General features: G+C 39.7%; 1 protein-coding gene across 1 annotated transcript; it reads right to left on the bottom strand.

The window, feature by feature from the left end:
- Positions 1-862: 862 nt before the first annotated feature.
- On the bottom strand, positions 863-25,443 carry LOC126996513 (uncharacterized). The gene is made up of 9 exons (XM_050857045.1): positions 25,349-25,443; positions 23,756-23,847; positions 22,907-23,058; positions 19,864-19,974; positions 19,311-19,455; positions 18,666-19,061; positions 17,743-17,942; positions 12,613-12,861; positions 863-4,074 (listed from the first exon to the last, which is right to left on the bottom strand). Exons 2-9 carry the CDS (start codon positions 23,821-23,823, stop codon positions 3,449-3,451), a joined length of 1,947 nt encoding a protein of 648 aa, XP_050713002.1. The 5' UTR covers positions 23,824-23,847; positions 25,349-25,443; the 3' UTR covers positions 863-3,448.
- Between the last annotated feature and the right edge of the window lie 451 nt (positions 25,444-25,894).

The following is a 25,894-nucleotide window of genomic DNA, read 5'->3' as shown; positions in this document are numbered from 1 at the left end:
ATTTTGAGGTAAGTAGCAGTCTCTTACTTATGAATACATATACAGTCTGTTCATGTTTTGTGCGAATGTAGGTTTGTGGAAATGTTGTATAACTAGATTTAATATTCCCATGAAGAATGATGGATCAGTTGCGCTCTGGAAATACGTAACAACATGAAAACAGAAAAAATTATGAGCTGATGAACCACATTGTATGAGTAAAGTAATACAAAAAGCATGTGGCCTTAATATTTTTCTTAATCTTGTCAGCATTAGAATACATCGAGTTGTTTCCAGTAATAAAAAAAAGATAATAAATAAAAAAAGTGTGCAGAGTGCTTCCATTTACCTGCCTTGAATGTTTCATGGCAACATCTGCCATCCTCATCAGAATGTTTTCACACTTCAAGATGATGGTTTCATGGCTTACTAGCTTCTCATGTACAGGATCACGTGGATTTGCAATATGCTTGTCTGGAGGCTGGCTTATTATGGTGTATAGTACACGGCATACTCATAAATAGCATAATAAACACAATACACACTATATCTGAAGCACTTTTAATGCAGACCTGAGGGTGCAATTGTAGCAGCCTGCTACTATTGCTTTTTCAGGCAGCTTCAGACATCATGATTCTTGTGCTTATTGTACTATTATTTGAGAATGAGTAGTGCATCCACTACTTCAAACTTGAGCCAAGCAAAGATAGTGCAAACTCACCTACTTCTCAACATGAGAAGCTGATAAGCCTTGAGACTAACAACTTTGAAGAGTAAACAGATTTTGATTGGGGTGATAACAGTTGCTATTAAGCAGCACAGCAACTAATTGTGAGCACACCGCACACCATGCACTTTTATTTCTTACAGCAAGGGAGACAGCTTAAAAAAAAAAAAAAAAAAAAAAAAAAAAAAAAAAAAAAAAAACTAGGTGCATAGTAATGTTGACATAAATAAGAATACTAAAAGTGCAAAGGCCAGTTGACTTTGTATTACAGTAAACCCTCACTTTAATGGACTAAAGGGGAGAAGGGGCCGTTGAATTGCATGTATAAAAAATAATAATAAGTCTTGAGTAACGACCGATTTTCCCAAGGCGAAGGCCGCCACCGCATGTAGCCAAGCTTGCTAGTGCCCTTTTTATAACAAGAAGGTGGCCACGTATGTGTCTTATCCTAATTGCTGCAAGACACACAAATGATCCTTGTATTGCCAAATAAGAATTGCTGCAGCCTGATGCAGGCAATTTTGGATGAGGAAAGGGCAAATATGGCAGGAAAAAATGCCAATTTTATTATCATTTGTAAGGTAAAATGGGGGCATATGGTAAGCTGTGTGTAGCCTTGGTGCTCTATATCACATTGGCCCTCGAGCCTGTGGTGAGCAAAGACTCATTATCCAGGAACACAGGGCCAGTGTGATATCCAGATTACCACAGTTTACCTTCCCCAGGTACCCTTTTATCGGCAAGTCCGTAAGGGGGGTTGAAGAGCTGAGTGGGTTGGCTGCCAACTACCTGGGCCAGGCCTGCTGATTCATAGCTAGGCATGCTAAAACCATAGAGGCATCCATCAAATCTGAAATCTGTTATATCAGCCCATTATATCAAGGGTTTACAGTATTCACATGTACAACATGCTTCATTCACTTTTGATTTAGCTTCTACTAGCACATGCAACAGCTATGTGTCTCAAGGCAGAATAATGGCACTGTTTGTTCCTAAGTAGTGTTGCATTATTCACATAAGTCGCAATAAAGCCAGGTTGTAGATGATACACGCAATATATTATAAATTAGCGTAAAGTGAGTAAAACTTGAACAGACGATATATATATATATATATATATATATATATATATATATATATATATATATATATATATATATATATATATATGATTATATGTATGCAGTCTTTGTGTTTTCCAGTTATTTCGATATTTCCTATTACCAACTGGATGGTTGCTGCATTTTACGCTGACACGGTTCAACGTTAAACGAGATATGAAACTTGAAAAGTGCAGCCTACAAATACCCAGTGAAGAAGCACTGGGTCTCCCTCCATGAGTATGTAACAAATACTGCGAATCCACAAAGAGTTCACGAGAACTAAACGGGGAAAACCGAAAGCTATTAATTTCTTGCATCCTTCCAGTCAAATGCCTTTAAAAAGATGAGCTGAAATGTATCGCACGTAAAAAGTGGTAATCTTTCACAACACGCGACCATGACTCCATGGCACAAAACACTCTTAGTAAGCACGCACATCATAGTCTGTGGCACGGCAATGAAAATTCTTGGCTTGAGGGGTTGTTCTGTGTTGTCGAGTTCCAGAACACTACCTCAACTAGCCAAATTTGATGATATATGCAGCTGTAGTTTTATATTCCAGGGCAGCTGCAGAAACAAAAATGCTCAGTAGGGAAAGTTGAAAATATCCTTTCTTGATCTTCAGTTTGCGAAGTAAAAAGTGCTGAAATCCTGTGAAATGCTGGCGTGTCTTAATCCTGAATAAAATGAATCTCCAGGTTAATTTGATATCAAAATGCAGCAAACGGATGCCATCGTTTCAATCAATAGTACAATATACTGTTAGAAGACAAGATTTCTCAAGTGTATGATCGAGTGAGGAACAGAAAATGGCCATGTCCTCTCATGTTCTGCCTTGTCAGTGTTTCTTGTGTGATGCAAGGCATTAACTGATCTTTCCTCCAAGAATAAAGTGTTTGTGATATCATATTTACGTTCATATTAAGATTGGCTTTTATAATAAATTTAGCTGTTTTCAAAATCTGCTGTCACACACAAATCCTAATACGAAATTACAATCTTGTGAGAAAAATTCAGACATTCTGATGACACAGCTGTTATCTTATCAAGTACATATCTTTATCTAAACATTAAAAGATGCAAATTTTTTCTCTTACTTGGTACAAAGGAAACACTTCAGTAATAATGAAGTGGTTCAGTAATACAGTCTTAGGATTAAAACTCTTGAATGAACAAACCAAATGAAAAATGATGATGGATGATTCGGTTTCAAAGTAAACCCACAGCAAAAATCACAAAACAGATTCTGATCACTTTAGCAGTTTATAAAGTAAACTTCTAGTACTCTGAATAAACTTCATATAATTAAATAACGAATTTTGAACAACATTTGAGAGAATGTTTTACTTCCTAGAAAAATGAGGTCTTTATATTCAGAAGAGCCCAATGCAACCACTGCTGTCATTCTCCACTTTAAAAATTAGAGAGCCCTTCCATGACTACCATTATCAGATGCAGGGTGCAATGAATTCTGGAGGAGTTGTAGATTTCAAACAGAAAGGGTTTTGGGGCTCTTTCAAGTCATATTTTAAAATTTAGCAAGAGATAATTTTGAAATGTTCACTCCAGCTGGCAAGAGAATGGACATCTGGGTTGAATTTAGAAAAGAAAAATGTGTCATACGCCAATTTACTTTAGTTTACTGATTCCAAGGTGTGTAAGCAGCAAAAAGTGTGCTTTGTCCAGGCGGACCACCTGACTGTGACACTTTGATGGCAGGGGAAGACGCAGCCTTGTTGGAATGGCTGGTCATGCCTGTGGGCCAGACGGGAGGCACCATGCTGGGGGGCGGCACCCCCGAGGGAGGTGGCACACCCGTGGGGGCAGGGACACCTGAGGGGGGTGGCACCCCTGTGGGCACGCCTCCCCCGGCAGGACCCTTCATCAGATTAAGTATTCTCTCCTGCAGTTCGGCCTGCTTATTACCTGCACCACCAATGGAACCGGCAGTGATCATGGGGGCGGCGACGGGTGTGGCCGGCACTGGGGCGGCCATGCCATACGCACTGTACACACCGCTGGTCAAGCCTGGCACACTCCCGTAAGAAGGATAGGCACTACCTGAAACAGCAGCAGCAGCAGCAGCAGCAGCAGCGGCAGCTGCTGCTGCTGCTGATGGCTGTGGAACCACACTAACGGTACCTGGAGCAGCAGTGGCTACTGTAGTACTCTGGCTTACAGAAGTATCAGAACCCACCACGTTATGGTTGGAACCATAATTATACCCTGGGTAAGTTACTGCCATGGGGCGGCTGGCACTGGCTCCTGGAAAACAAGGCATTCAAAAGAAAAATCAGCTTTAGAAATGCATAAAAAATTGTTCTGAAACAAATATTCTTATTAATGTAAAATACAATCATGATATATACTTACCAAGTGTCCCTTGGGGTGCTACACAAACATCACATTCTTCATGCTCTGAATAAAACATTTTAGTGGAATTTTAATTACAATAGCTGTTGTAAGATCATACTTTATAAAGAAGAATGGAACCCAGGGATTGAAGAAAACTAAATGGCAAAAAAAAAAATAAATAAATAAATAAATAAATAAAAATGAGTAACCCTTTCAAGATAATGAATCCAAACTCACTGATTATGCAATATTGTATACTTTATCATCTGATGTTGACAAATAAATGGTGGTTACCATGAGGACCCCACCCCAACACAAGCCATTACTTGGTGATAAGTTATGGCCGTCACTGATGGCTAGTGGCACTCACTTGGTAGCGTGTTCATGCTACTTTTTGGTGGTAGGGACCCCCGAAATGCCAAAATTGGATGGATACATGAGTTCATGCTATTACAATTTGGACTATTTGATAAATGCAACCAATGAGCTGCGCTACATGATTTCCACTTGCATGACACTATTTTTCACTGAATTTCTTTATTTTGGTGAGTGGCTTGTAGTGTTTGAGACCTGCTTGCACTACTAAATAATTTTGGGTTAAATGTCTTGAAGCTCCTTCTACTTGCAAATCACACTATTTGATCTTGCACTATTTGGAACTACTGTACCAACTGCATTTCCAAATTATCATATTCTTGTCATAATTATATAAAAAATAATCATTCTTCAAATCTATGCTTTCCTTTCTCATTCTTACACAAAAGAAGAAAAAAAATCAAAATTTCTAAAAACTTCTTACACGATTGAATTGCATCAATAAGTTTTCCTTCACACACATCATTACAGTTTTTGATTGGACAAAATCTTCATGAAGAGCTGGATATTTCTTACTGTGGTAGTTTTCATACTCAAGCACTTCTTAACACAGCCGTCAGGTCATCCTAGCATTTATTCGGACTGGTTCATGGGTATATAGCTATTTAATGTTTTTTTTATAGCATTGGCCTTCAACATCTACCCACAAAGGTGTGCTGAAGAAAATGAACTGCCCATTAATTTCATATGATGGTCAGTATAAAACTTTCTCCATGGAACATCTGTACTTATGTTCACTTACGGAAGTGTCATACCAGCCACATGAGTAGTAGCAATATATAATTAATATGTTGTAAACATTACAGGGCACAGAATTTTAGTAAAACTCTTGAAAGGGTTATGCAACATTACAGTAAATGTACACTGGGTGGAGATAGGTATGAAGAATAGGTATATTTTGGCATTACAGTTTAGTGATAATTTGTTAAGAATAAACTGGTTCTAATGTGCAAAATGAGGTTCAATGCTAATGAGCAACATAACTACATTACATGTCACTGCATACAACACTAGTTCTTATACGTACATTAATATCTGATATTTGTGAGCGTAGCTTTTACAACAATGATTCTTGAAACTTTTTAAATATGTCTTCAGACTGTTCAAAGTGCTTTCATGCCTTTAAGTGTAGTAGACCCTCGATTCTATGGACTTCAATTTCTTGGGATTTGGATTTTCCTGACAATGGTTTAGATACCAAAATGAAAATTCCACTTTACCATCTGTAATGTACAGACCATCTAGCTGTGAGCATACAAAGCAGCAGCAATGTTTTTTTTTTTTTTCCCCTCCAGATTGAATGTATGGACAGAGCACTTTGCATAAACATTTTATTCATCTATTGTTAGTATTATACTTCAAATGATTTTTGTGACCAGTAAGTTTAAAATAAAGAAGACAGGACCAGTGCTGGGTGAACACTTTTTCAGTCTCAGTGCAACTGAAGTAACAAACAGCACAAAGACATACAAGAATCAGGACATCCCACATTAACAAACATGGTGCTGGTTTGTTGGGCAAGGTGCTGCGGATGTATTTAAATAGAAAATCTGAATGTTGCTCACAGACTCCTAACTATTTTATTTTCCTAATTATTTTTTTAACCTCTTAATGACCTTGATGCTGCTGGCGTCATATAGTTCTATCTGACGTGGGCAACGAGCATGACACCAGCGCCGGGGAGCGAGAAGCTATCTGGAATTTGAAGGGCACGCGTAACAATGTCTCTGTCGATGCACCTCCTTTGTCCCTTACACCACTCCATGCTAAAAATAGTCTACAGTTCCTGCCTATGCATCATGACATCTGCAGTTTCTGCTCGTTGTGTGAGTGCTGAGCGTAGTCTTGACGCCTCCACTTTAAAAAAAAAAAAATTTAACATCAAAGGACACGGCTCAAGGGCAACAAAAAGAGTGTATATATATATATATATATATATATATATATATATATATATATATATATATATATATATATATATATATATATATATATATATATATATATATATATATATATATATATATATATATATATATATATATATATATATATATATATATATATATATATATATATATATATATATATATATATATATATATATAAGCCCACTGCTCGCCGCTCCCATAAAAGATGAAAGTAAAGAGTAGCCAAAATAGAGGTCAATTTCGGGTGGAGAGGTGTCTTGATAAACTCTTCTTGAAAGAGGTCAAGTCATAGGCAGGAGGAAATACAGATGAAGGAAGGCTGTTCCAGAGTTTACAAGTGAAGGGGATGAAGAATGGAGATGATGGTTACTCTTGCATAACCGGTTTGGACAGTATAGGGATGAGCATGAGTAGAAAGTCGTGTGCAGTGGGGCCAAGGGAGGGGGGGAGGCATGCAGTTAGCAAGTTCAGAAGAGCAGTCAGCATGAAAATATCGACAGAAGATTGAAACAGAGGCAACATGGCGGCGGAATTTAAGAGGTAGAAGGTTGTTAGTAAGAGAGCTGATGAGACGAAGAGCCTTAGACTCCACTCTGTCCAGGAGAGCTGTGTGAGTGGAGCCGCCCCCACACGTGAGATGCCTACTCCATACGAGGGCAGACAAGGCCCCCATAAATGGAAAGCATCTGTGCAGGGGAGAAGAACTGGTGGAGACGATACAGAACGCCCAGCCTCGAAGAAGCTGATTTAGTGAGAGATGTGAAGTTTCCAGTTGAGATTTGGAGCTAAGGACAGACCAAGGATATTTAGTGTTGAAGAAGGTGACAGATGAGTGTTATCGAAGAATAGGGGATAGGTGTTTGGAAGATTATGTCGAGTTGATAGGTGGAGAAATTGGGTTTTTGAGGCATTGAAGGACACAAGGTTCCTTTTACCCCAATCAGAAATGAGAGGAAGGTCTGAGGTTAAGCGTTCTGCAGCCTCCAGTCTGGAGTCTTGTAATTCCTGCTGAGAAGGTCTTCTGTTGAAAGAAGTTGAATAATGCAGAGTGGAGTCGTCAGAGTATGAATGGATAGGATAGTTTGTTATGGAAAGAAGATCACTGATGAATAACAAGAAGAGAGTGGGTGATAGGACAGAGCCCTGTGGAACACCACTGTTGATAGGTTTAGGGGAAGAACAGTGATCGTCTACCACAGCGGAGATAGAACGGCAGGAAAGGAAGCTGGAGATAAAGGAACAGAGAGAAGGATAGAAACCATAAGAGGGCAGTTTAGAAAGCAAAGACTTGTGCCAGACTCTTTCGAAAGCTTTCAATATGTCTAGCGCAACTGTGAAAGTTTCACCGAAATGGCTAAGAGAGGATGACCAAGAGTCAGTTAATAGAGCAAGAAGATCGCCAGTAGAACGGCCCTTGCAGAACCCATACTGGCGATCAGATAGGTCAAAAGTGGATAGGTGCTTTTGAATCTTCCGGTTAAGGATTGATTCAAAAGCTTTAGATAGACAGGAAAGTAAAGCTATAGGGCAGTAGTTTGAGGGATTGGAATGGTCACCCTTCTTAGACATAGGCTGTATGAAGGCGTACTTCCAGCAGGAAGGAAAGGTAGATGTTGATAGGCAGAGACGAAAGAGTTTGACCAGGCAGGGTGTCAGCATGGAGGCAGTTTTCAAGGAAAATAGGAGGCACTCCATCAGGTCCATAAGCCTTCTGAGAGTTGAGGTCAGAGAGGGCATAAACATCATCATTCTTAAGAATCTTAATAATAGGCATAAAGGTCAAGGAGTCAGAGGGGGGATGAGTTGGAGGAATAAACCCAGAATCGGCCAGAGCGGAGTTTTTACAGAAAGTTTGGGAGAAGAGTTCAGCCTTAGAGATAGATGAGACGGCAGTGCTGCCATCAGGGTTAAGGAGAGGAGGGAAAAATGAAGAAGTGAAATTGGAGGAGATATTTTTGGCTAGGTGCCAGAAGTCACGGGAAGAATTAGAAAAAGCAAGGTTTTGACATTTTCTATTTATGAAAGATGTTTTGGTAAGTCGAAGAATAGATTTGGCACGATTCCGGGTAGAAATATAAAGATCATGGTTAGCAGGAGTCAGAAGGCTCTGGTACCTTTTGTGAGCTGCCTCTCTATCTTTGAAAGCACAAGAACAAGCGTGATTAAACCAAGGCTTTTTAGCATGAGGAGTAGAGAAAGTATGTGGAATGTGTGCCTCCATTCCAGTAGCAGTAATCATATATACATGATGTTCTAGATGAACCAATATCTTGTTCACAAGAGTGTTCTGAGGAGTGGGAAGCGGAAGTTGGATTTTTTTGGGAATCATGGAATTCCAGCCAAACAGTCTGTCTAAATAATAATCTGATTTCACAGTTGAGTTATACGGATGATTTTCTATAACTTTTATTCAATGAGATTCATTCCAGAATGAAAAAAATACAAAAATTATTTTTTGAGTTTCACTGCAAATTTGGCTCACTATAGGCAGTAAATTTCCAGGTCAAAGATTATAAACTATATTTTTCAAATTCCATTGTGATAATATGAGCAACTTTTCTTTATTAAATCTTCCTGTACGTCGCACCAATAAAAAGTTGGAATTTTGGGGGAGCCACGGAATTCCAGCCAAACGGTCAGTCCAAATCATAATCTGATTTCACAGCTGAGTTATATGGATCATTTTCTACAACTTTTAGTCAATGAGATTTATTCCAGAATGGAAAAAAAAATAAAATAAATAAAATAAATAAATAAATAAATAAATAAATAAATAAATAAATAGTTTCACTGGAACTTTGGCTCTCTGTAGGCAGTAAATTTCCAGGTCAAAGATTATAAACCTAGAAAGAAACGGATTTCACAGCAGGGTGCGTCAGAAAATTATCCATAAAACATCTTTTATGACTTTTTCTCAGTTTCAGAGTATTTTCTGCTGACTTTTGCTTTATGGGGGATCTCCCGAGAAATTTTTTTTACGGTTAAATGGGGTTAAACAATTAATTCTCAACATTGTCTTTTGTTTTTTCAGACAGCCCTTCACCCCTCAAGTCACAAAATCAAGGGTCTAGTACTTTGTTTGAAAAACAGATGAAGACAGTAATAATGTATGACTGGATGAAACGGGATCCTCAGGTAGTCTGGATCTGCAGCCAAAAGGGGAGATGATTCTTTCAAATTTTTGACGCTGTCATTGTGGGATTGAGCAAACTGAAGCAGCAAGGCAGCAAGGAATAATATACATGAGAAAACAAATAACAGAAATGAAAGATAGTGACAAGATATAAGGGAAATGGAGAGATGTGATTTGTTTTTTGCAGCTGTTACCAAAGACTAAGGTTCCTCAGTAATGAAGCATTATGAGATCATGACACCTATCATTGTTTGTGATATTTCCTCTCTGTTGGCGGCAGTGTCAGTTCCTTTTCGGGAAACTAACAAGACCTAAGCTAAAAGGGGGGGGTCTTCACCCCCCCTCGACCCCTCCAACCTTCCTAACGGGGGGGGGGGGGCTCTCCCCCCCACCCGTTGGGCTCTGCATACTCGGGAATCTGGTTAGGGTCTCGCTGCGTGGTAACAATGCAATAGAAAATGCATAACTGGCAACTGAGGTGGGTGAACCTCCCGCGGGACTGGAATTTTCAAGGTTTGCCGACAAATGCTCTGAATGCGTGCTCAGCATAAGCAGTGTGACAAGTAAAATAACAAGTTAATGTTAATTTGTCAATTAATAAGTAATAACGTTATTCAGCTAATTCCCCTTGCAAAAGAGCAGCAATGACTTCAAGGTGGATGCCCCCGTCTCCCAGGATGTGTTCAGCAGCCCTGTGGCCAGTGGCAGTGGTCACAGGGCTAATATTTTTAATTTTATTATTCTATGACTTTAATAAATGGCTTATTACCTAACATTCGTTTTATTTATCAAGTTATTATTTAGTAGTTAATAAGTGTGTGTGTGTGTGGGGGGGGGGAGGGGTTGTAAAATCGGGAATCCCATATTAAATTAAGAGCATAAGAAAATAAGGAGTCTGCAACAGACCAGGTGGCCTATACAAGGCAGCTCCTGTGAGCCCAATGTGGCACTGCAAGCCAAACGCCATGCCGCACCATCCCGTATCCTCCCTCCCACAACAAGAGGAGGAGGAAGAAGGTCTTGCGAGGCAGCGCAACATGCCGCCTGGACCACAGCAGCAAACTAACGCCCAATACTCCTCCCATCTAAGAACTTATCTAACCTCTTCTTGAATATATCTATCATGTTGGCGCTCACCACACGACTGCTTAGTCTATTCCACTCATCCACCACTCTGTTGGTAAACAAATTCTTGCCTATGTCTTTGTTGAACCTGAACTTATCCAACTTAAACCATTGCTACGTGTCCTACCCGACTCATTTATAATCAAAACTTTATTGCTTATGTTATTCTTGTAACTCCCTTATTTATGGACCAATTTCTTTTATTCAAAAAGCTATTTAAACAGGAAGGATAGGAGATTAATTATCATTATCGTTTGTTTTTTATACAATAGTAAAAAATATTTCCTAAATATCAATGATAAAATAATAAAAAATTGACAAATATTTGTCAAAAATGTAAATCAACTTCAAACAATAGTTAAAATAGCGAACATAACTCCTTTTCATACTTTCATAAACTGAATAAAAAGGGTAGACCTAAATAAATGCCTAAAATAAGTAGTTAAAATAACTTTTTACCATGTCCTATATACCAAAAGAAAGAGGAAAAATATAGATATAAGCAGATAATTTTAAGTTATTACTTATTTGAGATTATTACTTAAAGAACCCCTAAATTAGGTGTTTCTTGTAATTATTATTTTATATATATATATAAAAAAAACTATTATAAGTTTTAATGATCGGATGATCCGAATGAAGTGAGCGGAACAGCAGTACTTGAAAGATGATCGGATGATTGGAATTGGATCAGTTGCTCACAGTGATCGGATGATCGGGGATTGGAACAGCAAAAAAGTGATCGGTGCCCACCACTGATATATATATATATATATATATATATATATATATATATATATATATATATATATATATATATATATATATATATATATATATATATATAATTTGAGCATAAAACAACTGTTCCGTAAAAGGTGTGCAGTAGACTGAGTACCTTTGGTAGAGTATCAGAGACTGACAAAAGTTTACTAGATCTAATAGGTCAAAGAATATGGAAGACTTTGTTCAACAAGACCTTGAAACAAGGATATCATATATGAATAAGATTAAAACCTGAATAGGGTGATAAAAAATGTAAATATAAGCGACTTCCCATGCAGGGCACTTTGGATGGATCCTACAAGGTTAGTTTTAGTATGCTAAGTTGAGAGAAAACTAATGTGTATGACTGCACGCAAGTAAGTACGGATATGCATGGAAAAATAGGCAGGATTGCACAATTTTCCAATAATATTATGACGTACTCAAAAGCTTAATGAAAAAACGGATAGCATCTATACCTTGAACTTCAATAAAATGCCTCTTAAAGCTTGTATATCACAAATATTTGTGAATTTTTTAAATAATTTTTAAAATTAGCTAAAAGGCTATCTCAAAATTCTAAATAAATGGAGAATATATTATCTTTGACAAAACTTATATGATGGCAACTCTGTTGTGTGTTCAAGCGTATTTCTCCTTGTCACGAGATGCTGCATCAATACTTACATGAGTGAACTGTCACCCACAACAGCCTCCCTCACAATATATTACTTCCACTTGGGACCAGAAGAAAGTTATTAAGTGCATCAATGTTTTCAGGCATGTTAGGTAACTGAGAGCTGTAAATGCCTGAGTAAATCAAAATCATGTACTGACAGCAAGGAATCCCTGAAAAATCTGACACTGCACTCTTGCAAACCGGCAGTCCCTGTAAACCTGTGTAAATGAAAGGGTCAGGCAAATATCCGAAAATGTTCGGCGCGATCAAACATCCCAGGAAAATGCAGACCGTGTGGAAAATGACGAAATAAGACAGTCCAGACAAGAAAGGTGTTCTGTCGCCAGGAAAAGTTCTTTGCAATCCATCCAACAAATTGTATCGCTGCCAAAAATTAGAATAAGTCTTAACATTACAGCATGAGTACAAGGTTGTCTCACCTGCAGCAGTCTCTCGCTTCTGCTCTATTTGGTCATCCACCAGCATGCTTTGTCGCTCCTTCAGGTACTTGATCAGCTTGTCCAGGTCACCCATGGAGAGGGGACGCGTCTCAAGCAAATCAAGGAGCAAATTGCGAATATCTCGGGGCACAACCTCACGAATATTCCGTTGACGGGCTTTCTTGACGTATTCCTCAAAATTTTGTTCAATTAAACGCAAAGCGTCATCAACCGGCATGTTGCGATGTTCTGTACAAAACGAAAGAATTCATTGTGGAGAAAATAGTACTTTTGTTGAAAATATCATGCTGTCCCGTAAAAGAAACTAAAGTACAAAATAAAGAACTAGACACCTGAAAATGATGAGATACTTGTTAGTAAAAATTCTGCTGCTCTGGATACTTCCTGGAAAAGAGCATGAGTTGAAATAGTGGAAAATTATTGCCATATACACATCAAACATATACGAAGACACTCAAAAAACATAAGGTGGATCAGAAGTCGATCTCCAGTGTGTAAAAGCTGCTTCCAAGATTACCTTAAGAGAGGTAAGACAAATACAATAATCTGTTAAGTATGGGATTCCCCAACCAATACAGAAGATGGTTAGCGTTTAAAACTTTCATTTTGTGTAATAAATTAATGGACATCTGTGAAATTCCTAATGGAAAGCTTTATTGAAGGCTATGTGTTATGTTAAACTGGCCAGTAGAGTAGTACTACCCATCACTACACCTCTGACTTAACACTCAAGACTGATACTTGTAACTCTGTCATAACATGTACAATGCATCCCATTAACAACTTAGGGTAATATATAACTAAATAAATAGATAAATCCCATTAGAAGCATTCATGAGATTTTACTCTAGCCATCAATTAAACCAGTGTAACCCTTTACTCTTTTAAAGTCAAACGTGTGGAGTCAAGTGCTGTCCTGACTACCACCTATCAACCCAGACTGGCAAAACTCTCTAAAGCAGATCTCTGGGCAGCATGAGCCAAGCAAAATGGCGCCACAATAAAACACTTGTCTGTGCCCCTAATGGACTGCTGGGTCTGACGAGAAGACCCCAGCAAGAAGGCCTACTGACGCTAAGGGCCAAAGCGTTGAAAGAAAACTACATTCATCTGGTTTTCGAACTTGCTTTGATATACAATCATTAATGATTCTTGCTGATCTCTTTGAATAATAATACTGCTTTGTTTATCACCACTATTAAACAATACCATATAGAAACCTCAGCACTCCTGACCCTTTTTTCTTTATACGTATACATAGCTAAAGCATTTAAACTTTCCGGAGCAAGAAAACAGTTGAGTTAAAGAAGTCTGCAAGTGGCCTGATGGTCTACCCAATACACTTGCTGATTTTTCTTTTGACCTGCTGGCAGCAACACAAATTGAATCCCTAAGGGAAATAAATAATCATGACTTGTGATGGGCAAAATTCAAGGTTCTTGTAATGCCCCTCTGAATTGCAAGCCTTCTTCACATCTACTCCATCATGCACCAATTACACACCTCAAATCTGTGAAAACCCACAAACTGACTAACCAAATATATTAGTTGAAAATGTTCATGGTCTGGGTGAGACTCCAGACTAAAGCAAAATAAGGCAAAAATCAACCCCAAAAAACTCTTCAATTGTAAGAAGTGACTAAAGTCAACTTCTGTGCTCTGGAAAAAAAAAAAAAAAAAAGTAAATATTTACATAACAGAAGCAAGCAAATACACACACATTAAATAAATCAACATATTAAATCAAACAATTTAGTAATCTTGATAGTGAGTTTCTTTTTTTAAGTCTGTGTGTGAATGTTTCTAAGGCAGAATGTATGTATCAGAGTTGCATCCTTCTAAACTTGAAAAAAGCTACTGTCTGCAATCAGCCTTGATTGGCACCGAGACATTGTGTGTCTGTAACCATGCTGCCTAACAGACAGGTTGTTAGAGTCTGGGACCTCATTATCTTCAGCCATTACTTGTCCACTGAGGGACAAAGGCCTTTCCCATCCTCTCCTATATTTTCCATTCCCTATCTAATGTTAAGAGTACACTATTCTGCTACTGCAAATGCTCTTATTTCATCTCTTCAATTACTTCTGTTTTCTGAGATTTATATAATTTATGGGCTGTCACTCTGGTTGTTCATCTGTTATCAGTTCAATGCATGATATGACTAGCCCAAGTTCATTCCTTGTTCCTAATTATCATTAAAATATCTTCAACCTTTGTCTGATCACTGATCTATGATGCTTGCTTCATATTACTCCAAGTTAGGCTCAATGATTTTCCTCTTTATTCCCCAATGAACAATTCTTTTGAAAGGCACTAAGTTTCTGAACCTCATGATAGGACTGGCAGGATACAATAATTGTTCACTGTTCTCTTCAGGGAGTGGCAGGGTGCTCATGATATCAATGTTTCCCAAAAGCACACTATTCCATTCCAATTCTTTTTTGGACTTATTTTCTTTGGGCAAGGTATGCAACTGTTGTCCTTGATATGTGTATTACTCTACTCTTGAGCAGTTCATTCTTGGTCATTATTTGTTGCCCTGCCATCAATACAAGCTTTCATATTTGTAAATGTCTATTTTAATTTTAAACATGTGGCTGAGTAATCTGTGGTGACCAACATGGAATGTTTCCCTTATTTGGAGCTTTACTCAAGCCATCCTGTGGACCTCACATAAGGCCAAGGTATTAACAGCCTTTTTGCACCACTACCAAATGCTAGAGACCCGTTAACTATAGAGAAGCCAGATTACCGAGATCGTTTTGGCATTGGCTTCAGCGGGTCATTTCCTCCCTGCCACTCTGCTACACAGTACCAACAACTCTCTTCCTCTCATATGTTAATCTATAGCTAATACATGAAAAGTAAAGATAGGTGCTGGGACTGTGTGGCAGAGCGGCAGGGAGGGAAGGACCCATGGCAGGCAATGCCAAAACGATCTCGGCAATCTGGTTTCACTCTAGTTAATAGGCAAGCCTTGTTTGGCAAAATGGTATCATATGTGAGTTTTAAATAGTTGTCTGGGGAAAAAGGCTAAGGCAGATCTAGCCCTGAACCACAACATCCTGTAGGCAACAACTGTCACTTAGTTCTCTTACAACATACAGTGGAATGAAGAGATGGTATTCCTAACGCTCAGATTTCAATAAAATTATTGAAATTAAATTAATACAACATTAGCATGATCCTTTCCATTTATCTATATTTTCTGTTGCAACCAGAGATGAAAGATCATTAATAGTTATATTATAATAAAGGTTGCATATTCCTGAAAGTTAGAAATCCACATTTCAATATACAGTAAAAGTCCTTTAATCCGGAATGCAGGGGGTCACGAACTCTCCAGATTAGCAGATTTTCTGGGTTGCTAGGAGGGGACTTCGAAATGTTCAAAACACACAATTCCCAGATGTTTTATCATACTCGGTTCAGCAATCGCCAGTATTCTATACCTACCCCGAACTTTTACTACATTTTGTATGGCATATTTAAGCAGCACATCTAAGAGATTAACTATGACGAGTTATTTGAAAACTTGCATTACGTGTCAACAAAGGAAGCACCAATGGTGGCGGTCATGAAATTTTCTTTTTCAACTCCAAATGCTGAAACATATACAGTGCGAATTGTTCACTAATGAATGTTTCTTTCTATAAAAACAGGTAATAAAACTACAAAACGGGTACTAAAAACTGGATTATAACTACAAGCAGCGGCTCAGCTGATTCCCGTAAACTAACTCATGTGTCAGCAGTGTCAATGTAGAACTTGCCATATTCTTCTTCAACTCTCCAGGCATTCAAATATATAATACCAAATCAGCTGATACAAGTAAACAAACTGATGATGTGTAGGCAGGGATGATGCAGCATTCACCATTTTCTTTTCAACTCTCCGGGCAGGCAAAAGTATTATACCAAACCAATTGATACACGCAAACTAACCAATAACACCTCGGCAGGGGCGATGCAGCATACGCTATTTTCTTCAACTCTCCAGACATTAAAAAAACAGCTGATATACGTAAATTAACCAATAACACGTCAACTGGGCCGATAGTGTTTGCCATTTTCTTCTCCAGCTCTCCGGGCATCCAAAAATATTACACCAAACCAGCTGACACACGCAAACTAACCGATAACGTGTCGGCAGGGGCGATGCAGTTTGATATTTTCTTCTTCAACTTTCTGAACGGCTAAAAATCTTCCACAAAACCATACGATACATGTAAACGAACAGATGAAGTGTCGTGTTCGCCATTTTCTTTTCGGCAATGGTGACTGTATTATGCCTCCTCTTTTTCCCCATGTAAGGTGGTAGGAGTCATTATGGTGGAAGAATATAGATAAAACCAAGCAAATTCAGGAGACAGGTGTAATGGACAGTCAGCTGGGTAAACACGCTCTGAAATGGGTGAATCTCACGAGTGTTGGTGCGGGTGCAGAATTGGATAGTTTGGTGCATCTCTTTCGTACAGTTTTCGATTTTTCCCTCTGATTTTTCTCGCATGCCAAAAAAAGATGAAAATGAACCTCGGCTGAAAATTCCAAACCATCCGGAGTTCCGAGGTATTGGACACCGGATTATCAGACTTTTACTGTATATATAAAGCCCATGCATTGACATGACTTTTTTTCATTATAGCAATTGTCACTGCAAGCATACTTCCCCTCAAAAGAGTACAACATATGGGGAGAAGAAAGTCCAAAACTCTGAAAAAAAAGTTGAGAATAATTTAGTAGGTCAAGGCATAGGAGATAAGAAAAGTCCTCACATGAGTTTAACCAATGAACTGCAATAAAACTATTTGGAATTAATTTTAAAATACTGACTACAAATAATAGCTGAATAAAATTTATGTAAGCTATATAGTATATAATATAAACAGGACTTAAGTAGCAGCTGAAGAACTCATGTGTAGTGTAGTGAGTGACATGACTTTATATCAAGGGCATTGTGCAAAAACAAATGAATCAACATGCAGCAGGAAACATCTATAAAGATGTCTTTATATAACTGATCAAAACTGGGTTTCCAACTGGAGTACTTTGTATGGCAAAACTAACTCCTACCAAGACTGGACTCCTGTATGAGCACAGTGATTCATACCTTGTGGACTTCCGTGAAGTATGTTGAGGGTGAGGGAGTGGTGACTCTCGTTCTCAGCAGTGATGAAGATGGCATAGAGACAACGGCGCTGGCTGAGGTCAGTCAGCACCTGGGAGGGGAGGATGTCTGGTGGAGGGAACAGTAAGTCCACCATCATGTTGAAGGACTTCAGCTGTGCCTCAATCCTCTCAGCATAATCCCTGTTGAGTGGTAAATAAAATTAAATCTTTTAAAACCATAAGAACATAAGGAGTCTGCAGGATGTCAGTTGGCTTACACAGGGCAGATTATTTGAGCCTTTCTACACTTATCTTCCCAATTCAATCTTTCCTTGAAGGTATCAAATCTGAAAATAAAGAGTGAGATTCACCTAGAAGAGTTGAAAACTTTGCTGCATTTAAAAAACTTTAGACGGCTTATGACAGGCTTATGGGTTGCCCTGAAGATATATGATGTTGGAAGATCAGGTCTTTTTACAAGGCTGTGAGTTGCTCTGCATGCATAATTCAGGAGTTGAGTTAGAGTTCTAGGGTTGGTGTGGGCGTGAGTCAAGGGTGTGTGATGTTACCATGGCTATTCAGTATTTACAAGGATGGTTGCATGAGAGAAAAGAAAGCCAGTGCAGAGGCTTTAGAAGCAAGGCTGAAGAAGAGATAAAGAGCAGTCCTTGGTAACAGGCCTATTTGCAGATGATAGTGTTGTTGGCAGAAAATAAAAGGATACTGCGAAGGCTTGTTAATTAATTTGATAGGGTGTATCTGAGGAGTAGGGTTTATATGACCTAAATAATACACAGGAACTATAACACAGAAAAGTATATAAAAAAAAGTTTACAAAAAATCCTTTACTTTCATCAGCCCCTCTCACACACACCAAAAAATTATGCAGCACAAAAATATTAACACTAAGAACGGCACCCTCACCTCTGCATTTTATTGGGAACAACAATTTCCACATCATTGGGTCGGTTGGGGTCCAGAGGGTCCATGGGCTCGGAGTAGCTGGGGTATTCCCTGGGCGGGCCGCCGTGACGGCTGTCCATGTCCATGTCAGGGGGTGGTGGCCGCTGGTAGGAGTCGTCGTAGCGTGGGTAGTATCCCCGGTAATAATTGTCGTACATGTCCTCATAGTGGCCTCCTCGACCCCTCCCTCCTCGGTCACGGTCTCTTTCCCGTCCCCCACCACCTCCACCCCCTCTTCCTCCTCCTCCCACTCCTCCTCCGCCACCACCTCCACCACCACCACCGCCACCGCCACCACTACCACCACTTCCTCCTCCTCCCCCTCCTCCTCCACTACCATTACCACTATCTCCTCTCCTGTTTAAAAAAGACGGAAAAGAAGTTAGTAAATTTTTCTTTTATAGTAAGGAAGACAGGCCAAGATCAACAAAAAATTAAGAATAAAGGCCCATAACATGATATAAAAGGCTGAGGAAAATGCCATAAGACAATGATCAAGTTTTAGGAGAAGCATCAATGGGTATACCTAATGATTATAGATCTGTGTCAAATTATATTCCTGGTTTAAGGAAATGCAACTTTGGGTATATCCGACTTTTATCTCACCCGTAATAATCATTGTAGTAGTCTTCGTCTCCCCTTCCTGGCGGGGACCTCTCTCTGCTATCACTGTAGCGCCCTCTACGAGAACTCCCACCAACTGGTGACACACCCATGCCCAGGCCACCTCCTATTTTGGCTGGCTTCACATCTGTTAGCCAGAAAGGAAAACTTTATTAGTAGGTATAATGAAAGCACAATAAGCTTGAAGATTTAGGGAGATAAAAATCTACCTGCTCCACTAATGGGCTGGATATGACCATCCTTCAAGAAAGCCTACTGCTGTTAGGGGGTTTGCAGAAAGAAAAAAAGATTGTGACTTCCACAATATTTGTACATGTGACATGGTGTTCACTTCTGATTTAGTTTCCATCAATCAAATGAATGTAAGAAATGGCTTATATAATAAAAATGATTTTGGGGCCCTGTGTGTTGCTGTTTGAGGGGGAATATAGGATGGTATCTTATGCACTGTGCAGGGTACAAACTCTTGAATAAAGTATAACACAGCAATACTCTAAGAAGCACAATCCTTTGACAAAAAATGTGGAGAGCTTACCGACTCTCTTCCCTGATATGTACGCTGTGCTGCCTGCACTCAGACAGGCTGCTGCCTCCTCCTCTTCCTCAAATTGCACAAAGCCAAACTTGTGCCTTGTAATGGACACTCCTAAAATAGAGGATTATGAATGAGACTAAATGAAAACTTTGAGTAAATGTAAAGGCATGTACAAGGAGCATTTGTCTTTTGCCCCAATTTCATGCAACAATACACAATGGAATAAATCTGAGCTCAGAGCAGGCTCCAGCATCTGGCCAAGTTGCTATTCATGATATTACTATATTTACTTGAAGCGCTTCATCCCAATTTCTATTCACTCTGATTTATTTTCTGTGGGCTGGGTTTGCACCTTGCTTCACTGGCTTGCCTCATTGCTGCAAAGTGCTCTTTTATTTTGCCCCTAACTTGATTAGTGATAAATAAAAGCTAATTGTGTTGTACAGGAGCTTTGTTCCAAATACAAGTCTCATACTAAACAGGAATAATTAAATAGAATCATGTTGAAAATGATGGTGAACTTTACATAGAAAAATAAAACTATATACTTGTGACGTATTTTAACTAAGAGTGTACAATAAATCCTGCTACACTGTGGTATTGTATTCTGGTACATCTTCCTCAGTGGTGCAATGGTTAGTGTGCCTAGCTATAAATCTACAGCCATGGGCAGCTGGCATGCAGCTCACCCAGCTGTTTATCCTCCCTCTTGGGCTGGTTGGTAAATGGGTATCTGGGGATACCTAGGGAAGGTAAACTGTGGTAACCCAGATGTCACACTATCCCTGCCTCCCGTGGATTCTTCCCACCAGAGGCTCAGTGTCACTGCGAAGGAGATGAGCCAAATGCAGCTAAAGCCCATGTAACATGAACACCGTTTCTGGCATCTTTTGGTATTTTCATACCATTTGATGCCGGCACGGGAATCTCTTGGTAGCAAACAGGGAGTTGCTCATGACTGTCCTCCTGCCACCAGTACAGACATCTTTGTTTACTTTGGAGCAGATGACGTTGGTTGCGGGAAAATGCCAATTAGAGATACTCGAAGCTGAGTCGACCGTGTGGCTACATGCACACCTTTTGCTGCCACTACACGCATCACTTGTAGCATGATGCCAGAAAACATTGCTTGTGTGACATGGCCTTAACCCTTAGAATGCGGGTGGCGATATATTTCTCTGGATGCTGTGCACGGGGAAAATTTAGACATTTAAAAGAGGTGGAAATGGTGTCTTTCTTCTTTGTAATAAATTTATAATCATCTAGTATATATGGTGGTGTAATAAAACTTCTCTCCTAATAATAATAAAAAAGTTATGACAGCCGAAAATACTGCGCATTTTTTCGTGGTTGTGACATGTCGCGGGGAAGCACCCCACTCTCTCTCTCTCTCTCTCCCTGCTGACCAGACACATGCAACAGGACACGAGGACTGAAGCCTAACATAATCGTTTGTTTGTTTATTTGTGTGTGTGTGTGTGTGTGTGTGTGTTATTTTCTTGTACCTAATGCAAGTATAGCATTATTATGAGAGAGAGAGAGAGAGAGAGAGAGAGAGAGAGAGAGAGAGAGAGAGAGAGAGAGAGAGATCAACAAGTTACAACTAGAATACGCGTTCGTTACTCGTAGCAGTGTTATGACAGCTTGACAAGGCAGTCCCAGCATTGCTTCCCTGCCGGTAAGATGTTTCTCAGCTCTCCTGCTCCACAAAACATGTAATACTAAACAAATTTTATCGTAGCTGGCTTTCTTTTTTTTATTTGTGTCTCAGCCATGGGTGAAGTACAGGAGCTGAGGCAGCTCATCAAGCAACTCAAGCAAGCTAATGAGACAGTCCAAAGGCACCGGGTTGCTGGTCGCTATGTAATCAAAGGCGGCAAATTGAAACTGATATTGGACATGCCGCCTCACCGGGTGCCTCCGAACAAGTGCCCACACGCCAAAAAAACAAAGATGAAGAAAAACACCCGTATGCCCCCGCCCAAGTGTACTCTCCCCCCCCCCCCCCAAAAAAAAAGATGAATAAAGATAAATAAAAAGTAAAGATGCTAAAGCACAAAAAAAGACAAAAAAGTTAGTGATGTGCCCATTCTCTCTCTCGCAAAAGCGATAAGACACCCTTGTTTATGTCCTCTCTCTCTCTCTCCATGACTGAGTCAAAATTTTCCATTTTATGACATACAATATATGTATATCTGCACTAACACATTATGTACACACGCACACACACACACGCAACTGAGAGAAATAGACATTCCTTGTCAACTCAGTGAGAGGAGCGCCCTCTTGATGCAGTAATCCTAGATCGTGAGGAAATACGGCCATGCCTCCGTCTTGAAGAACTCGGGGCAGAGGGAGGGAGAGGCTGCAAGGCAGGCGGTGTATCACTATCACTGCTTCGTTGACTAATGTCTCCAAAATCAGAGAGCCAGTCACTATCACTAGTATCACTGTCAATGTCACTAACATAGAAGTCATCAGAGTCACTGTCACCTTGATTTGCCCGCGCTCTCCCACCCGGAGCGGAGGAACTGCTTGACGCGTCACATGACATGCCAGATGTATTCCGAACAAAAGTGGGAAATGATCTGTGGCCCTCAGTAGGCCGAGCGCTGGAGACAAATGAGAGTGTGTACGGATGCCAGATGCCTCCACCATTCTTCTGAGTCAAGAACTGGCGGTATATTTGAAACGTAGGGAGCGTAGAGCGTGATGATTATATATACGATCCTCGTAAGGGTGGGGCGTGTGGCAGCGCACTTATATAAACGATCGCTGTAATGTAAGGGTTAAAAGAATATACCTGAAAATCTACCAATGGCAATGGAAGATACTCAAAGCTGAGTCAACCGTGTGGCTACATGCACACCTTTTGGTGCCACTACACGCATCACTTGTAGCATGATGCCAGAAAACATTGCTTGTGTGACACAGCCTTAAAGGATATACCTGAAAATCTACCTTTACCTTACTCCTTATGCCTCTTATGTGCTGGTAAAAACAAAGATTGTGAGTGACACAATAAAGACAACCAAAATCTTACCAACAACTCGTCCATACTGAGAAAAATGTTCCTGAAGCATTTCTCTGGTCATGGACACATTGATGCTGCCAACAAAGATGCGTGCATTGATGGTCTTGGGATCGGAGGTGACATCAGAGATTCCTCTTCGTGCAGGTGAGAAATTGCGGCCTCTGAGATCACGAAGAAAAGTCAATTATATTCAGTGCATTGACAGGCGAAAAACTGTTTCTAAATAATGTGCTAAGATTCTCAAGCAATGGGTTAACTAGTAGCAGAAATTCAACTGTTAACATGATCCTTAGGTGCAAAGACTTATTATAGCTTCCTGTACTGAAAAAAGATGTGCACCAATTTGACGGTTCTATTGTTATATATCATGACAGTTTCACACAACCCGAATCTATTCCAAAGTTCATCACACCAAACTACAAAGTACATATCAAAATAGAATAATTATGAAAACACTTTATCAATTTTTTGGAGGGTAATAATACTGAATATTAGATTTGTCAGACTGCACTAGTGTATCAGATATTTTAAGAATTGTACATTTAGCATTCAAATAAAAACTTTATACCATCTCCAATCACATGTGCAAATGTTTTATATCTTTAGTGCTAAGGTTACAAAATGTTAGCCCAGGAAAAATACACTAAAAACATGGAAATGAAAGGTAAAAATCTTAAAAAGGCTTCAGTAATACCAATACCAATAAAAATAAACTAAATACATATATAATACTGTAGTCCTACTATTCAGTAAGCTATGTGCTAAAAGTATCACAGCATATTTATGTCATAGTGATCATCAACTTTTTGGTATTTGGTAATCATACACTGTACAGGTCCTTGTCCCTCAATCCCTCACCTGCTGCGACTCCTGCTGCGGCTGTGGCTGTGTGAGCGCCGACGTTCACGTTCACGGCCTCGAGACATTGCTGAATCCAGTTCACCTAAAAGCTATACATTCATATTAGACAGTGATTGCTAAAAAAAAAAATAAATACATACATAAATAAATAATAATAATAATTTGAAAGAGAAAATACCAGCTTACACCAATTTTCTTCCCTTTTGCCAAAAAGTAATGGTGCAACATAAAGGGTATCATGTACTGGGGAATATGGAGATGAGGCTATGGTACTAGTCTTCTCCACTACCGCTGACAACAAAGGCACAGCACAAAGCGTACCACATGAATATATCATAAACAATTAAACTTGATAAACCTAACAATAATAAATCTAACCTAACTCAACTCAACTTGACCTGACACCTCTGCTGCCAAAATACTATGTGCTAAACTGCACTCATAAACTTCATATATCAATATTAAGAGGTGTCTTTAGTTTTCTTGAAGCTATTAGCTACTGCAATGCATTCAGAAAAAACCCACTCAGGATGCTGTGAAATACCCGGTATACTTGGAGGAGGCTTGAGATTGAGGTGTCAGGCATGAGGAAAAGAGGAGGGACAAAGCAGAGGTCTGTGGATATGGTGAACAGGAACAAAGGGGGAGAAATTAATAGACAGAAGAGTTCGGAGATGTAGAAATGCTAAAATCAGACAAGGTGGGAGGGAAAATTTAGAGGTAGAAGAGTTTGAAGATGAAGAAAGGCTGAAATCAGACAAGGCAAGGGGGAGAATTTAGAGACAGAAGTTTGGAGATGTAGAAAGGATGAAATTAGACAAGGCAAGGGGGGAAAATTTAGAGACAGAAAAGTTGGAAAGTTTCATTTAGTCGGCGCAACATCTGTGGTCATAAGCCGGAGAGACAGAAGGGGAAGGAATTATAGGAGAAGGGTACAGAACCCAGGAGACAGGACACAACCCCCAATTAATACCTGGTACCCATTCACTGCTGGGTGGACAGTGGCGTAGGGTATCGGAAAAGCCGCCAAAATTTTTCCACTCCACCCGGGAATCGAACCCGGGCTCTCTTGGTTGTGAGCATTTAAAGACAGAAGTTTGGAGATGAAGAAAGGCTGAAATCAAACAAGGTAGGGGGGGGGGGGGGAATTTAGAGACAGAAGTTTGGAGATGTAGAAATGCTGAAATCAAACAAGCCAGGGGGGAAAATTTAGAGATAAAAGAGTTTGGAGATGAAGAAAGGCTAAAATCAGACAAGGCAGAGGATGAGAAACACAGGAAGGAAAATTTATAGCTAGGTACCTAGAAGAGTTTTGAGGCGTAGAAATGCTAAAATTAGACAAGACAGGTGGGCCACGGAACTAAGTGGTGTCGAGGTTTATGGATGTTGTGAGGAGGAACACAGGAAGGAAAACTAATGGCTATAAGAGTTTGGAGATGTAGAAATGCTAAAATTGGACGGGGTAGGTGGGCCACGGAACAATGTGTATACGTGTAGAGCGTTACGGCTGAATAACCTGAGCTATTGCTACGGGCTGATAATGTTTCTTGGCACCAAATGCGGGTAAACAAAACCACTGTGGTCACTCACCGCTCCTACAAACAGTAAAAATTAGGTGCCTTGTGAGGTGCAAAGGCTGGCGGTAGGCGGCGGCGCGAGGTTCACGGTGTTGTTACGAGAAATACCTCCTCGGAGAAATAAGTCGCTTTGCTGTCCACTACGCATGCGCACTGGGGAGGTGAATATTAATTTGCCTCCAAAACAGCAACAACAATATTAATTTGCCTGGTTTTGTCATAGTTTCTCCACTTGTGATCTTTGTGATGGTTGATATTGCCCGCAACCAGATAAATACACCAAACAAGCCTGAACGGAGTGAACATTTACGAGGGGTGATCCTTTCTAAGATCTGCCCTATTCTAATGATCAATAGTGATTCTTTGATGTTTGTGCCATGTGTTGGATCTGAAGAAGGACAAGTAAACGATAGTGGTGAGTGAAATATAGAAAAAGTAAGCGACTTGGACCTCACTCTGCGAACTATTTTGCGGCTGCGAGCTAATTCCTGCAGCATCGTGTTTGGGTTCAGCCACGGTGTTGCCAGCTCAAAGATGCGCTGCGTTATGATTGAAATTC

Source organism: Eriocheir sinensis, chromosome 10 (assembly GCF_024679095.1).
Source record: "Eriocheir sinensis breed Jianghai 21 chromosome 10, ASM2467909v1, whole genome shotgun sequence".
Taxonomy (NCBI): Eukaryota; Metazoa; Arthropoda; class Malacostraca; order Decapoda; family Varunidae; genus Eriocheir; species Eriocheir sinensis.
This window is presented reverse-complemented; position numbering and strand designations above follow the sequence as displayed.

Bases quoted from the DNA above. Each gene is read 5' to 3' on its own strand.
- LOC126996513 (XM_050857045.1), bottom strand. From the start codon at position 23,823: ATGTCTCGAGGCCGTGAACGTGAACGTCGGCGCTCACACAGCCACAGC. The intron at 19,062-19,310 runs GTGAGATAAAAG...TTTTTTAAACAG, and splicing joins TACTACAATGATTATTACGG to GAGAGGAGATAGTGGTAATG. The intron at 17,943-18,665 runs GTGAGGGTGCCG...ACCACTCAACAG, and splicing joins GTTCCCAATAAAATGCAGAG to GGATTATGCTGAGAGGATTG.